Here is a 13,781-nt window from a genome sequence, read left to right on the forward strand (position 1 = left end):
GTCTGTAAGATGGCGTCTCTGTCCCTGTAGTTCAGGATTTTACCAATTATTGTCCTGAGCGGAGCCCCTGGTTTGGGTTTAGGGATAGGTGCACGATGGGCACGCTCAACGGTGAAAGGTTTTGACAGCCGCTTAGGCTTAAGGCGATTTATAATCAAGTCTTCCAGAAAGAGTTCCACACTGGGCCCTTCCAATTCCTCTGGTACACCCACCACACGAATATTACTCCTTCGGGCCCTCCCTTCCTGGTCCTCCAGACGCATGGACATCTGTCTGTGTTGGTGCAGCAGTTCATTTATGCAATGTTCCATAGCCTTAGCCTTTGTTTGGTGCGCCCAGATATCGGCTTCGTTGGTTTTGGCCTTCTCCGAGGTTTTACTAAGGTCAGCACGGAGCAGGTTGACCTCGATAGAGACCTTATCGATTTTCGTCTCAAGATTCGCGCCAAGCGTTTGAATGGCTGCCATGATGAAGGCCATCGATGGTTCTTTTTGTCCGGCCTGGTCCCCAGTCGCGCCCTCCGTCTGTTGCGTCCCCATCTGCACCGGGTAATTATCGAGTTTGTTGGACTGCGTATCGGCAGTTGGGTTAGGCCTCATGGCAGCTGTGCACAGCCGCCCTCTTACAGCGGAGAGTCTCTTCTAATCACTGCTGTAGTCCGGGACACCACCAGGGCGCCAAACTCTCTCTCCCCGCCATAGCCCAATGCACCAAGCCACTCGGGCAGGTCCCGTCCCACCAGCAAGGGCCCAGGTAGCCGCGTAGCTCCCAAGACTGTCTCCGCTGTGCCTTCAGGAACGCGTCTCACTGCAGTAGACACCAGCCCCGACTTTCAAACTATAGGCTTGAGGGAGACATGCAGTGTTCGAGTCAGCCTGCTCGCGGTCAGCCTCTTACCCTGATTGGGCACCCAGCATGCCCGCAAGTACGTGGCCCGTCTGTACGCTCCTCCAGGCAGGATATCCACAAACTTTGCCCAGGGACCTGCTGTTGCCTCCGTGTCTTGCCGCCCATAAATGTACACAGGCACTCCTGGCCTTCCTTGAGAAAGCCAGTGGGCTTCCACGCTGTTGTAGGCCCCTGCGAGGCGCGTACGCTGCGCCTACCGCCAAGCCTGCCACCTTTGCTTCCGCCGAGCTTCCGGCTTTTAATTACACCAATGTTCAAGGCTCTCCACCGGTCCCTCCCCCACCGGGCTATGCAGGTCGTTGCAGTACGGCTAGCCTCCTCACCGGTGCACACAGTTCTCCACGGGAATCCGCAGCACGTCTGTCTCGTGCCCGCGACCCCTCCGAGGCGGCGCCTCACCTCCCGGGTCACCCGTGCGCCGCACAGGCTCTTTCGACGCCCGGCTCCGAACAGGCCTCTAAGCCGGGGCCTCTGGTGGCACTCGGGCCGCCCGCAAAGGACCGGCGCTTCCCGCCTGTGTTTGGCCCCCGGCAGCAGTCCCGCAACTTAGCTCCAGAAGCAGGGACAGAGCCCGGAGTGGGCCCGTCCAGTTCCGCTACACCTTGCCAAGTAAGCGATGCCGGTGGAGTGTGGCGATCGCGGATTCTGCCGGATATTTACAGGGTGAAGGGTTTGGGCTCCGAGGAGCTCCGGGCTAAGCAGCCATCTTCGTCCGCGCCTGGCCACGGCCCATGCTGTACTTTTTTAATGTATTTATATTTTTATAATTAGTGCTGTTTGTTCAAGTTTTTATTATGTCATGAATGGCTACTATGTATTTTTTATGGTCTCTGACAGAAATAAAGATTACTTGACTGACTGACTGACTGACTGAAACATAGGACCCCGATAGAATTCAGACTCTGTCTTGGAGGAAAAAACGGAGTTGGGAGACCTTCAATGGTTTCATCCAAACAACTGTTTGATTTAAACTGGCATAAAGTTGTGAAATATCAGGCACTTTCTTTACAAGAGAACTAGGGCCAATGATAAGAACCAGCGGCGCCTGAGAACTGAAAGGAAGGAAGACCAAGACAACCGACAAGCCAGATGGGTGTCATACTCCAGCTGGGCTGATTGCAGAGTTACAGCCGAAGTCGGAAAGTACAAGCACTTTACATGAGAACTGGGACTAAGGTTAGAATATGAGGTGTTCAAGGAGAAGGGAAAGGAAGGAAGATCTGGAAAACCGATGAGCCACACGTGTGATGCTCTCCACGGGGGCCGGTCGAAGAGCAACGGAGCATCGTAAACACAAAAATAAGCCACATTATGGCACATAACGCTTGCTTGTACTATATCAGACCTTTTAAGCGTTACAAACAATGGCTTCTTTTTAAATTTTCTTTTATTGTAATGCAATGGTTTTAATTAACTTATGCAAATAAATAAACTTCAAACTTCATGCAGGAGGCGATTCCCAAGTAATGGAAAAGCAGTCACACTACACATAGTGATCACAACTCCTGAAGCGAAACTTTTGGAGTGGTGCACCGCTCGATATTAAAAAGAATGGTAGTCAAATGAGTCAATAAGTCATAAGGCATATTGTCATAATAGTCTTGAACAATCCTTTATTTTCACAAAATGCCACAACTCCTCATCAGTTTGTTAAGTTGTGATTATCCTTCATATATCCAAGAGAAGAACAGAGAATACAAATTATGTAGGACTTGGTACAGTGGTAAATCAAAGAATGGATCGTGAGGAAAATAGAACAATGTTTACTTCATGTACATCGAAAAGTGCAGAAAATATTAAAGTACAATTAAAAGAGAATTCTTAACTTGTGCATAGGCAGCTGATAGCTGAAACCCCCTTAGGAGGGTTAGCATTGTTTTTTGCAAACTAACCACAAACCCTTGATTTATTATTCGCAAAGCAACTTTGTGATTACCGTATTTAATTTGTACCTTTCAGAAGTGTACATTTTTTGGTTAGGTTACTATCAGGTGGACGTAGAGTTCAAGCTAATTTTCCTTCCCGTTAATGTGATCATATGACTGATTCTTCGTTAGACTTTTTTTGCGGCTTTGATGGATGGAATGAATACAATTTATTGAATTCAATGAGGCTGTTGCTATCGAGGAATGAAAAAAAATGTTACTTGTTGTGCAGGCATTTAATAAATTCCGTTTGAGAGGCTTACCCATGAGCATTATTTGAAAGGGCAGTTGCAAAGCTTAACACAGGTTACTTCTAAATTTAATTTGAAACAGCTGTTTTGTTAAGATTGTCTGGGTTTGTCTGCAAAGATAGATTAATTGATGTTGCACATTAAGGCATTAATATATCACAGCCTCAAGTAAGGGTTTTCACTCTGACTGGCGGTGGTCGGTAACGGCGAATAATACTGGAAGCCTTTGTTGATCAATATTGTTTGTTGTCAGACAACCATTGGAAGGTGTGCAACGCACCTTTGCAGGGTGTGGATCGTCCACAGAAACTCTGGAAGAAAATTCCAACCAAAGTACACAACACATCTTCGTATGTGAATGCTGCATCACAATCCACTTGATTACTCTCCTCTTCCCTGGCCTTAAATCCCACAGAAAGACGTGAGAATCCATCTGCTATCACACGCTCCCTGCCTGGAACAAATTCAATTTCAAAGAGGTACATCTGCAGCTTAGAAGCCAACCTTGCGAACCGTGGAGATACATTTCTTCCACTTCCCCTGGCCTAAGTATGTCACTTCCCCTGTCCCAAGTATGTTCATTAAAAGTTTATGGTCTGTACATATTTTAAACTTCCTGACCCAAATGTACAACCTAAATATCTAAGCCGCTACACAGCACAATATGCTGCTAAGAAATCCTTTTCAATTATGGAATAATTCCTTTAAGCCTGGTTTTATGTACATGATCATATGCCACAATCCACTTGTCCTTTCCCTTCTTCTGAGCCAAAGCCTTGCGAAAGCTGTAATCAGCCGCATGCACAGAAATAATACAGCCAACATTTATTTCAAATGGTTTCAAGCAAGGAGCTTGCAAAATGTATTTCTTAATACATGCAGATCAATCCGCTTGCTACTGTCCCCACTCAAATTTAACATGTCTTTGAAGCAATTTCCACAGTTTCGACACTTTCATGGAATAATGTTCTATAAATCTTGAATACGACTTCTGTAAAGGCCCAAATAGACCATCACTTGCTCCCTACAAGTTGGTGCAGGAGTATTCAATACTGCCTCCACCTGCTCCACTTTAGGACGTATACACATTTAGAAATGCCATGGCCCATGAAGTCTACCCGATGTTAACCAAAATTACACTTCCCACTCTTTACGTTTAAACCCTATCCACCCTTTTGGTAGAGCCTCTTGCAGTGAAAATGTGATCTGTTTTCCTAGAAATATATATTTGTACAAAATGCGAGTATGCATCCGAGCTTAGCATCTGATAATTGACGAACAGTTTGCTTCCACGTTCGCATATTTTATGGTAAATTCATGTGATAACATTATGCAGAAAAGTAGCTTTCTGCTTCCAACAGTTAGTACTACATTCAGAAATATAATTGGAATACTCAAAGCGAGATATTCATACATGCACAATAAAAGAGTATTTTGATCTATAGTCTTGTGCCAATTCCAGATACACGCGGTAAACAAAACAAAAATATGATCTTACCTGCAGCCATCTCCACTCCGTTTGACACTTCCCACGGAGCTCACTTGCATTTTGTCCCCTACCGATGACGTCGCAAAACGCTTTATGTGTATGAACAGACTTCTTTTCTTTCATGGATAAAGGAGCCAGACTAAATAGTTGCTCATTAATGGGCAGTATTAAAATATTTATTTTACTGACAATGATTCGGAATTTAGAATCAAGAATACCTTTTTCCTCTCACATCAGTATTTGGCTGCATCTTGCTGTTAATGTTCCGTTGTCGTGTAAGTGCTCTCTGGTTTAAAATTATAAAAGAAAGTACAGGACTCACAGCGCAGGTTTACGCCCATCTTGGACTAGTACGTTTGATATGGTAGTTTGTAAGTCAGTTAGGACCTAACGGTAGGAAGCACTAAACTCTGATATTATATGACATTTCCAAGATATTTTAATGAGTGAATATGACCTATTAGGAGCCTGCACTTCAAAAATATGCAAATTAATGGATGGTACTTATTCAAGTTGCAAAACACAGTACAATCTTGGCGCAGCTGTGTATTAAAACACTACAGCCTTAATGAACAGAATTTACGTAAGGCATGGTTCCCCCGGTTCCATTTGTTTCCTCAAGGCGATTGCATCTTTCAAGATGGCGCTTCATTTAATTACACGAAATCTATGATTTGCGTGGTTAGTCCCCTTTCTGTGCCACTTTCTGTTTCCATGCTGCTGTTTTCACCGTGCCACTCGTGTATATTGCTTTTAGAGAGTTTTTAGACAGTTGTAAGTCCCTAATAGCTGTCTGATAGTAAAAGAGAGAGAGTGCAAACCAGTAATTGAGCTAGCCACTGAGTGTCACCTGCTCATATTTGCACCGAACCGATGGCCAGGCATCTCTGTTACAAACCGTTCCACGCCTTGACTGGTTTCTTCAGTTTCTGACCTAGACCAGTTTTATCCTTACACACCTGCCAAGCATCAGCCGGAAAAAACGTATGCATATTTGCAAATGAATCACCTTACTTTAGAAGAGAGAGTGGACAACCGGCATGAGCATCAATAGAATTAGTGCCCTCAGCAGCTGACGTACTCTAAACCGAGCCATTGCTCATCTGACCTGGGTAACAGCAGGAGAAACATCTGCATAAGTGGAGCTGGAATTTCCATACTGGGAACACTTGAACGCACTGACCTACTAACATGAACAACGAAGGTAAATCTAATTCTAAAAATCGTAAACTAATTTCACACCCTGTCTATTCTTATTTGGTAGTTTGTTTTAGGATTATTGGCCAGTGAAAGCCATGAGCTGCTTATTGCCATTCTGTAGTCCAAATGCTCATCTGAGTGAGCGAGGAAGACTTTACACACCTTTTTTTCTCTCTCAAAAACGTACTCTATTCAATTTCTATTTAGCGCTTATAGTCAGACCCCCCAGGATATAGCGGCATGGATTAGCAAATTTAGCGGCACAAAAATGGAAATTTAGCGGCACAAATATGGAAATTTAGCGGCAATTTTGCGGCATTTTATTTGGCCGTTTTTCCTACAACAAACACAGATATCTTAGTTGTTTTAGTTATTTAACAACATGAAGCTGTGTATGTATACTAATGTAAGCATTCCTCCATAGAAACACTCTTGATTGTGGGTTTAAGTAATTCCCTTTTCCTACAGCTTGACAGTTACACGAAATGAATGTCCACAATGTAGTGGTAAAGCTCTGGTTTAGGGGTTACTTTTTGTTAAAACCTCCTGAACTCCTACTTGCATATATTGGGAATTTTTGGAAGACAAAAGATTACAGAATTAACTGCACAAGATGCGTTTTTTTCAAGAAATTATTTTTTTACATTTTCTGTTTTTGGGATTATCAACTTTGACTATTATTTTGCTCTTCCCTTTGGTGTATTTTGCCTGCCAAAGAAAGCACAAATCCACCGGCTCCCAGAGTTTCATCTGTCCATGCTTGCCCACTCCAAGCTGTTGCTGCATCCTGCCAGTGAGGAAAAAGTTTGGTCCAGTCACTAAGAAACCTTCGATTTGAGCTCGTGTTTGTGTCTGCAGAGGTCATTGTTTCAACCTGCTGTATTCTGGCCACGAGGATACGGTTTAAAAATCGCATTGCTTTTGTGGAGCCGAAGATAGATGTCACTATTTAAAAAAAAAAAAAGCCCTGTGTTCGCATTGGCTGCACATGTTGTATTCCCGGGACTTCCTCACACAGGTCAGCGAACAATCACCCTTTCTTTACCATATCGGCCCTCGGCTCCAGGGGAGAGGGCGGCGCCTCGCCCCAGTCACCGGGAGGGTTTCCAGCGGGGAGCCAAAGGCGTGAGGGGCACTTCAAAGCCCGTGACAGTGAGCTGCTAATGCCCCATTAAGCACGGAAAGTTATTCTTTAGTGCTTCTGTGTCCTTCCCGCCCGCCCCAATGAACAACGTAAGTGGCCCCAGACCCCCCAGGTGCACTCTGGTGTCGGTGCCTGCCTCTTTCCAAGTGTAGCATCCAGGTTTTTGAATTTACCTCTCCTTCAATATAAATCCATGGCAGAAGTACATTTTCCCTATAATTTAATTTTTAATCTCCCACTTTTCTCATCTAAAATGTTGCCACCGTGGGGGTCAATGCGTATGCTGCACGGCCGAATGTAAGAGCGGAGGAGGGCGGGTACGGGGGTAGGCCGCCGCCCCTAAAACTTGTGTCGCCCCTCCTTGCTGCGCCACTGGTTAGTCACTGCTGTCCACCACTGCCAGTCTTTCCCTTTGCCTGCAGCCGGAGTCTTACGGTGTGTCCGTGCGCCCCTAGGTCATCACGCACGTACACTTGCGTCTCCTCACCTTGTCAAAGCCGCTGGTTTAAAAGTGCAATCCAATCAGTGTATGACTTCTTGACCTGGACAGAACTCTGGATTTCGGCTCAGAGCACATTTAGGCAGCACTGGCTGCTCTTTTTAGCACAGCTGTTCCGAAGGAAGCTCCTGACGGCCACAGACAGATGTAACAAGTGCCACCTTTTTATTTATATCCTGGGCCTCAGGCCCAGTGGTGGAGGGGGAGGGGTATCAGGCACAGGGTGCAGATAGTCAGACCCCCCAGGATATAGCGGCTTTTGTCAAAATGCCGCGATTTCTACAAAAGTGCCGATTTCGCGGGCACTTTTGCAAAAATCGCGGCATTTTTTCAAAAGTGCCGATTTCGCGGCAAATCGCGAAATCGCGATATCCTGGAGGGTCTGTATAGTCCCTTTTAAATGAATGGGTTATCTCAGGAATTCGCAGCCAACCTCTTCATCCACAGAACAACTGATGCATTTAGGGTTGCCACAAGCGAAAAACACCGATCATTTGTTTATGTTTTAAGTGTCCGCAAAGGCCCAAACGTGATACTTCAATCAATCATATAATTTGTAAAGTGCACTACTCACCAGTGAGGGTCTCAAGGGCTGGGGTGGGGAATGCTGCTACTGCTCGAAAAGCCAGGTCTTGAGGAGTTTTCTGAAGGTCAGCAGGTCTTGGATCTGCCGTAGGTGGATGTGGAGGGTGTTCCAGGTCTTAGCGGTGAGGTGGACAACGATCTGCCGCCGGAGGTCGCTCTTCGGAAGCGGGGGACTGTGGCAAGTGCGAGGTCAGCGGAGTGGAGCTGGCAGGTGGGGGTGAAGAAGTTGAGTCGTCTGTTGAGGTGCGTTGGTCCGGTGTTGTGGAGTGCCTTGTTTGCGTGCGTGAGGAGCTTGAAGGTTATTCTCTTGTTGACCGGGAGCCAGTGCAGGTCTCTCAGGTGGAGTGTGATGTGGCTGCGGTGAGGGATGTCGCGGATCAGGCGTGCAGAGGCGTTCTGGATGCGTTGGAGCCGTTTCAGGAGTTTGGCCGAGGCTCCTGCGTAGAGGGCGTTTCCGTAGTCCAACCTGCTGCTGACGAGGGCCTGGGTGACCGTTCTTCTTGTTTCAGTGGGGATTTACATGTAGATCTTGCAGAGCATGCGGAGGGTGTTGAAGCAGGAGGAGGAGACGGCGTTGACCTGTTTAGTCATGGAGAGGGTGGAGTCGAGGATGACCCTTAGGTTGCGTGCATGGTCAGGTGTTGGGGAGGTTCCCAGTGCGGTCGGCCACCAGGAGTCATCGCAGGCCGAAGGGTTGGATCCGAGGATGAGGACCTCCGTCTTGTCCGAGTTCAGCTTCAGTCGGCTGTTCCTCATCCATTCAGCGACTGCCTTCATTCCTTTGTGAAGGTTGGTTTTGGCGGTGTGGGGGTCCTTGGTGAGGGAGAGGATCAGCTGGATGTCATCGGCGTAGGAGATGATGTTGAGGTCGTGCCGACGGGCGACGTGGGCAAGCAGTGTCATGTAGATGTTAAACAGAGTTGAGCTGAGGGATGAGCCCTGCGGTATGCCGCAGATGATCTCGGTGGCTTCGGAGTGGAAGAGGGGAAGGCAGACGCTTTGTGTTCTGCCGGCGAGGAAGGAGGTGGTCCAGTCCAGGGCCTTCTCTTGAATCCCGGCGTTGTGGATGCGTGTTCGTAGTGTGTGGTGGCAGACCGTGTCGAAGGCGGTTGACAGTGCAAGGAGGATGAGGTCTGCCGTTTCTCCGTTGTCCAGCAGGGACTTTATGTCATCGGTGGGGGCGATAAGGGCAGTCTCAGTGCTGTGGTTGCTGCGGAACCCCGACTGGGAAGGGTCCAGGATGTTGTTCTCCTTGAGGTGGCGGGTCAGTTGTTCGTTGACAGTCTTCTCGATGACCTTTGCAGGGAGATGGGCCGGAAGTTCTTGAGGTCCTTGGGGTCCGCCTTGGGTTTCTTGAGTAAGGCATTGATCTCGGCGTGCTTCCAGCTCTCCGGGAAGGTTTCTGTCTCGAAGGAGGTGTTGATGACTTTCCGGAGATGGGGTGCGTTGGCTGTGCTGGCTTTGTTGAAGATGTGGTGTGGGCATGGGTCTGACAGAGATCCAGAGTGAATGGTGTACATGATCTTGATGGTGTCGTTGATGTTGGTCCAGGAGAGCAGGCGGTTGGTGCGGATGGTGATCGTGGGGGCGGAGGTCTCAGTGGTTGTCGGGCGGTCGTGGTGTTGAAGTTGTCGTGGATGTCTGCGATCTTGCGGTGAAAGAAGGTGGCCAGCGAGTTGCACAAGTCTTGCGAGGGTGGGACGTCGTTGGTGTTGGAGCTGGGGTTGTAGAGTTCCTTCACGATGTTGAAGAGCTCTTTGCTGTTTTGCTCGTTGTTGTCTAGGCGGTCTTTGAAGGAGGCCCTTTTGGCGGATCTGATGAGGTGATGGTGTCTTCGGGTGGCGTTCTTGTGGGCTGCGTGGCTGTCCGGTGTTTGTTCACAGAGCCAGATCTTCTCCAGCTTTCGGCAGGTTTGCTTGGAGGCCCGGAGGTCTTCAGTGAGCCAGCTGTCTTTCTTGTTGGTGTGACTGTTGGAGGGTTTCTTGATCGGGGTGAAGGTGTTGGCGCAGATCCACTGTCTGAGGTTGCGGACAGCGGTGTCTGGGTCGGCGGGTGGGCTCTGGGCGAGGGTGGTGGTTAGCTGGTCTTCGGTGACTTTGCTCCAGCAGTGGCGCGGCATCTGAGTGCGGTGGTGCGTGGTGGGTTTCTTGAAAGTGAAGTGGATGCAGCGATGGTCGGTCCTGTGGAGTTCTTTGGTGTGGTTGAAGGAGACGTGGGGTCTTGCAGAGAAGTTGGGGTCAAGTGTGTGACCGGCGGAGTGGGTGGGTGTTGTGACGAGTTGTCTGAGTCCGAGGTTGGCTAGGTTGTCGATCAGGGTGGTGGAGTTGCTGTCGTTGTTGTTCTTGAGGTGGAAGTACAGGTCCCGAGGAGGAGTCAGTGGAGGCGAGGGCGTGTGTGCTGACGAAGTCTATGATGGAGTCGCTGAACTGTGGTCACAGTCCGGGGGTCTGTAGATGAGGGTTCCTCTGAGGGTGGTGTTGGGGCACTGTGGATGGTGTTGGGGTCGCTGTGGATCTGGAAGTGCAGGTGTTCGGATTGCTGAGGGTTTCGTTGGTGTTGGTCGAGACTCTGAGAGTGTTCTTGTGGACGATGGGGATTCCTCCTCCTGCTCCGTTGGTGCGGTCCTTCTGGTTGATCTTGTAGCCTTCTGGGACGGCTATGGCTATTTCGGGTGCTGAGGCGGGGTTCAGGAAGGCGACGTCTTGGGAGGTTGAGTCGAGTAGGTCCCAGAGTTCAACGGCGTGTTTGCGGGTAGAGGGGGTGATGAGAAGGATGCATCTGAGGTGGTTGGGTTCTTTCCTGGTCGGCAGCATGGTGGGGCGGATGCTTATGAAGCTGCAGTTCTGGCAGGTGACAGCTCCGTGGGTGCGCTTCAGGCAGCCAGGAAGCAGGTGTAGGATCGTCCAGTGTTGAGTGCGTGGAGGGTTCTGGCATCGTAGCGGTGTCGGGCGTCGTGGCGTTCGCGGGGTCCGGGCGCTTCGGCGCACCAGCGGCGCGCCCGCTGCGCTCGTCCGATGCGTGGCCTCTGCGCGGCCTCCATATGAGGGGATGTGGGAGGGAGGAGCAGATGGGAGGCGGGAGCGGGGCGGCGAATAGGGATGCAGCGGGGCAGGGACGCAGCAGTGGGAAAACGGGCAGGGTCACAGGAGAACTGGGCACAGGAAGGAAAAACAAGTTTAGGCAAGAAAACAAGTACAGGCACAGAGGAATAAAAACAAGTCTGGGCAACAAAGCAAGTACAGGCACAGAGGAATAAAAACAGGTCTGGGCAAGAAAGCAAGGACAGGCACAGAGGAATAAATACAAGTCTGGGCAAGAAAGCAAGTACAGGCACAGAGGAATAAAACAAGTCTGGGCAAGAAAGCAAGTTAGGCACAGGGGAAAAATACAAGATTAGGCAAAAACAATGCAGGCAGAGCCGTGCAGCAGCGTGGGGAGCGATCTGCCTGCGAGCAGGGTCAGAGGACTTAGATCAGCAGAGTCAGAGAACTTAATATAAAGTTATCTGTATTCATTTCTTACACGACCTTTCAGTTTACTTTACTTATCAATCAGGGATTATAAAAGCGTTTTAAAGTTCTTTCTTACTTTTGCTGTTTGAAGTATGTACTGAAAAGGAGGAACAATGCAGGCTTTCAGTGATTTTTCTAATTTTTGTACTAGCTGGGACATTGAAATACCTTTTATACCGGTGGAAATCCGGCCAAGTAGCAACCCTAGATGCAATATGTGCTTATTCACTAAAATTGGAAAATAAACGGTGTAATAATCACTATCGTGAAACATTGTATTTGACCGTATGAAATGTTAACCTATGGAATAGGATGCCTTTTAAGTATGTACTTGCAGCCTGCGACAGCGTGTTTAGGCTAGAGTGGATAAGTTATTGGCGACGTCTGAGGTCAGTAGTCTCCCAAACACCCTGTTGTTTTTTGTGTTATACCCTTGAATGTATGGATTTGTATAGCACAAACCCTGTTTAAAGTAACACAATATTGTACCGAAAGGGGATGGTATACAATTAAGCACATTCAACTTTCTACAGTGGTTGGGTGTTTTGCCTCCGGGACTGGTGCAACCAATCTGTTTATTTATGGACAATATAGTCATTAAGATGATGAGTATTGACTTCGTTTTAGAATTGGAGGAGAAAAAAAGGTTGTCAGATTTATGTTAGAATGACTCGGAGCGAAGAAAGCTTTACTATCTAGATTTTGGTTTCTTGTACTTCCTTATCTCAGTCTGGACAAGTTGTGGCTGCTGGTGCTTCATTGTTCAGTAGGCATTTTTTCATGCATGGCATAAGTTTCCAACCTTGAAGTGAGGCATAGTACCTTAAAAGTGAAATGGAAGGTTAGAGGGAGCTACCCAATTTATTTGTGCTTAGGGAAGGTCCTGTAATATTTTTTTGATTCCTTGATAAGTTATGCCACTATGTGAAGGATGCTCTTGAGGGAAGTCGGGTGGGAGCTAGAGATAATGGCTAGCAACACTTTGCCTCTGCCCAAATCCGAAAGGACTAGTATTTTTTTTTTATTTTTTTAAAGCTGGTATCCGGAAGGAATGCCTTGAATCCCCAAAATTGGGAAAGTTATTGCCATGCTATGATATATGTGTGACCTTTGCAATGTATCTTCAAGTTAAGGCTGGTGTTGATGCAGAGTTAATTGACTGAGCACTGACATTTCAGGGTGGAATCCATTAAAGTAACTTGACGAGAACAATTCTTGAATTTTTGCTTGCTTTTTATCAATGGTAATTAATATAGACTTTATATTCTGGGGCTTGATCTTACACTCTGAGTATGACATCCAGAGTTGGATGTTGGAAAGGAAGCCCTTCAGGAAGTTTATTTCGTTGCCATAGAAGATCAGGTAGAGCTGAGTGTAATCTTTCTATTTAGGGTTCTTATTGTGTGCCATGAGTTTTCCTGTGGGGCTTTGTGCAGTGGCGGTCTCCAAAGTTTTTATGCCAAATCCCCCTCGAGTAAAAGATCTAATTTGTTGCCCTCCTACTCCTACGAAGTGTTGTAACCTGCTAGACTGTTAAACAGAGAGCACTGAATACTGCTGTATTGCGTGTGTTAGCCTTATTCATGGGAATGTCAATCTGCGGTGCTATTTGATAGACCTGGAGCGGTGTTAATCTCTTTAAGATTTTGTTGTTCCTCAACTGAATGTGTACAACAAAATGTAATGCAAATTACGATGTAGATAGTAAACTGCATTCAGCTTTACAATGAAATCGAGCCGAATTTAAAATGAAAAGGTTGTTTATTAAAGGATTCAGATCATTACAGAAAGCAAATAAAATAGATAGAATGAGTTAGTCAAACATAGTATGATGCTCACAATACAATGCAGGTAACAATCGGAACCAGATATAATTTAACTATAAGGAATAAACCAAAGTTATGAATCAGAAGTCCAACCTATCGGAGTGTCCCCGCCTAAACATCAAGGGAGAGTGAATCCACAAGCCTCAAGAAAAGACGTCTTTTATAATCAAAATACAACAAAACCCATAAACGGATACAATTAAAAAGGGCTCCGTGATTTGGACTGATCAGGTTAAAAAAAGAACGATACAGTTTCTGAAATCACGTTACTCGCTACTATCCCACAGATTCAACTAATGCTGTTCCCATCCCTGGTGGTTTTCAGGCACCTCAATAGTTAGTACAAAGATCATTACTTTATATACAAGGACAAGTTCTCATGAGAACCATACCATGGTCCTTAGAGGTGAGGCCTTTAAACAATTCACTTTCACTGGAACA

General features: G+C 47.1%; 2 protein-coding genes across 3 annotated transcripts in view; one reads left to right on the plus strand and one right to left on the minus strand.

The window, feature by feature from the left end:
- The window catches only part of GTF2H3 (general transcription factor IIH subunit 3), a 140,620-nt gene extending 135,753 nt beyond the window's left edge, over positions 1-4,867 (minus strand). The window contains exon 1 of one of the 2 annotated variants that reach the window (XM_086942905.1): positions 4,584-4,867. In XM_086942905.1, coding sequence (XP_086799031.1) covers positions 4,584-4,593 — 10 coding nt within the window. In that variant the 5' untranslated portion in view covers positions 4,594-4,867. The remainder of the gene's footprint in view (positions 1-4,583) is intronic. The other variant, XM_086942906.1, reaches the window with a different exon arrangement.
- Positions 4,823-13,781, plus strand: part of EIF2B1 (eukaryotic translation initiation factor 2B subunit alpha) — a 58,527-nt gene continuing 49,568 nt past the window's right edge. Inside the window, exon 1 of the mRNA XM_086942907.1 lies at positions 4,823-5,778. Within this exon, the coding sequence (XP_086799033.1) occupies positions 5,766-5,778 (13 nt within the window). The 5' untranslated portion in view covers positions 4,823-5,765. The remainder of the gene's footprint in view (positions 5,779-13,781) is intronic.

The sequence above is a fragment of the Lissotriton vulgaris genome, chromosome 11, assembly GCF_964263255.1.
Source record: "Lissotriton vulgaris chromosome 11, aLisVul1.2, whole genome shotgun sequence".
In the NCBI taxonomy this organism is placed as follows: Eukaryota; Metazoa; Chordata; class Amphibia; order Caudata; family Salamandridae; genus Lissotriton; species Lissotriton vulgaris.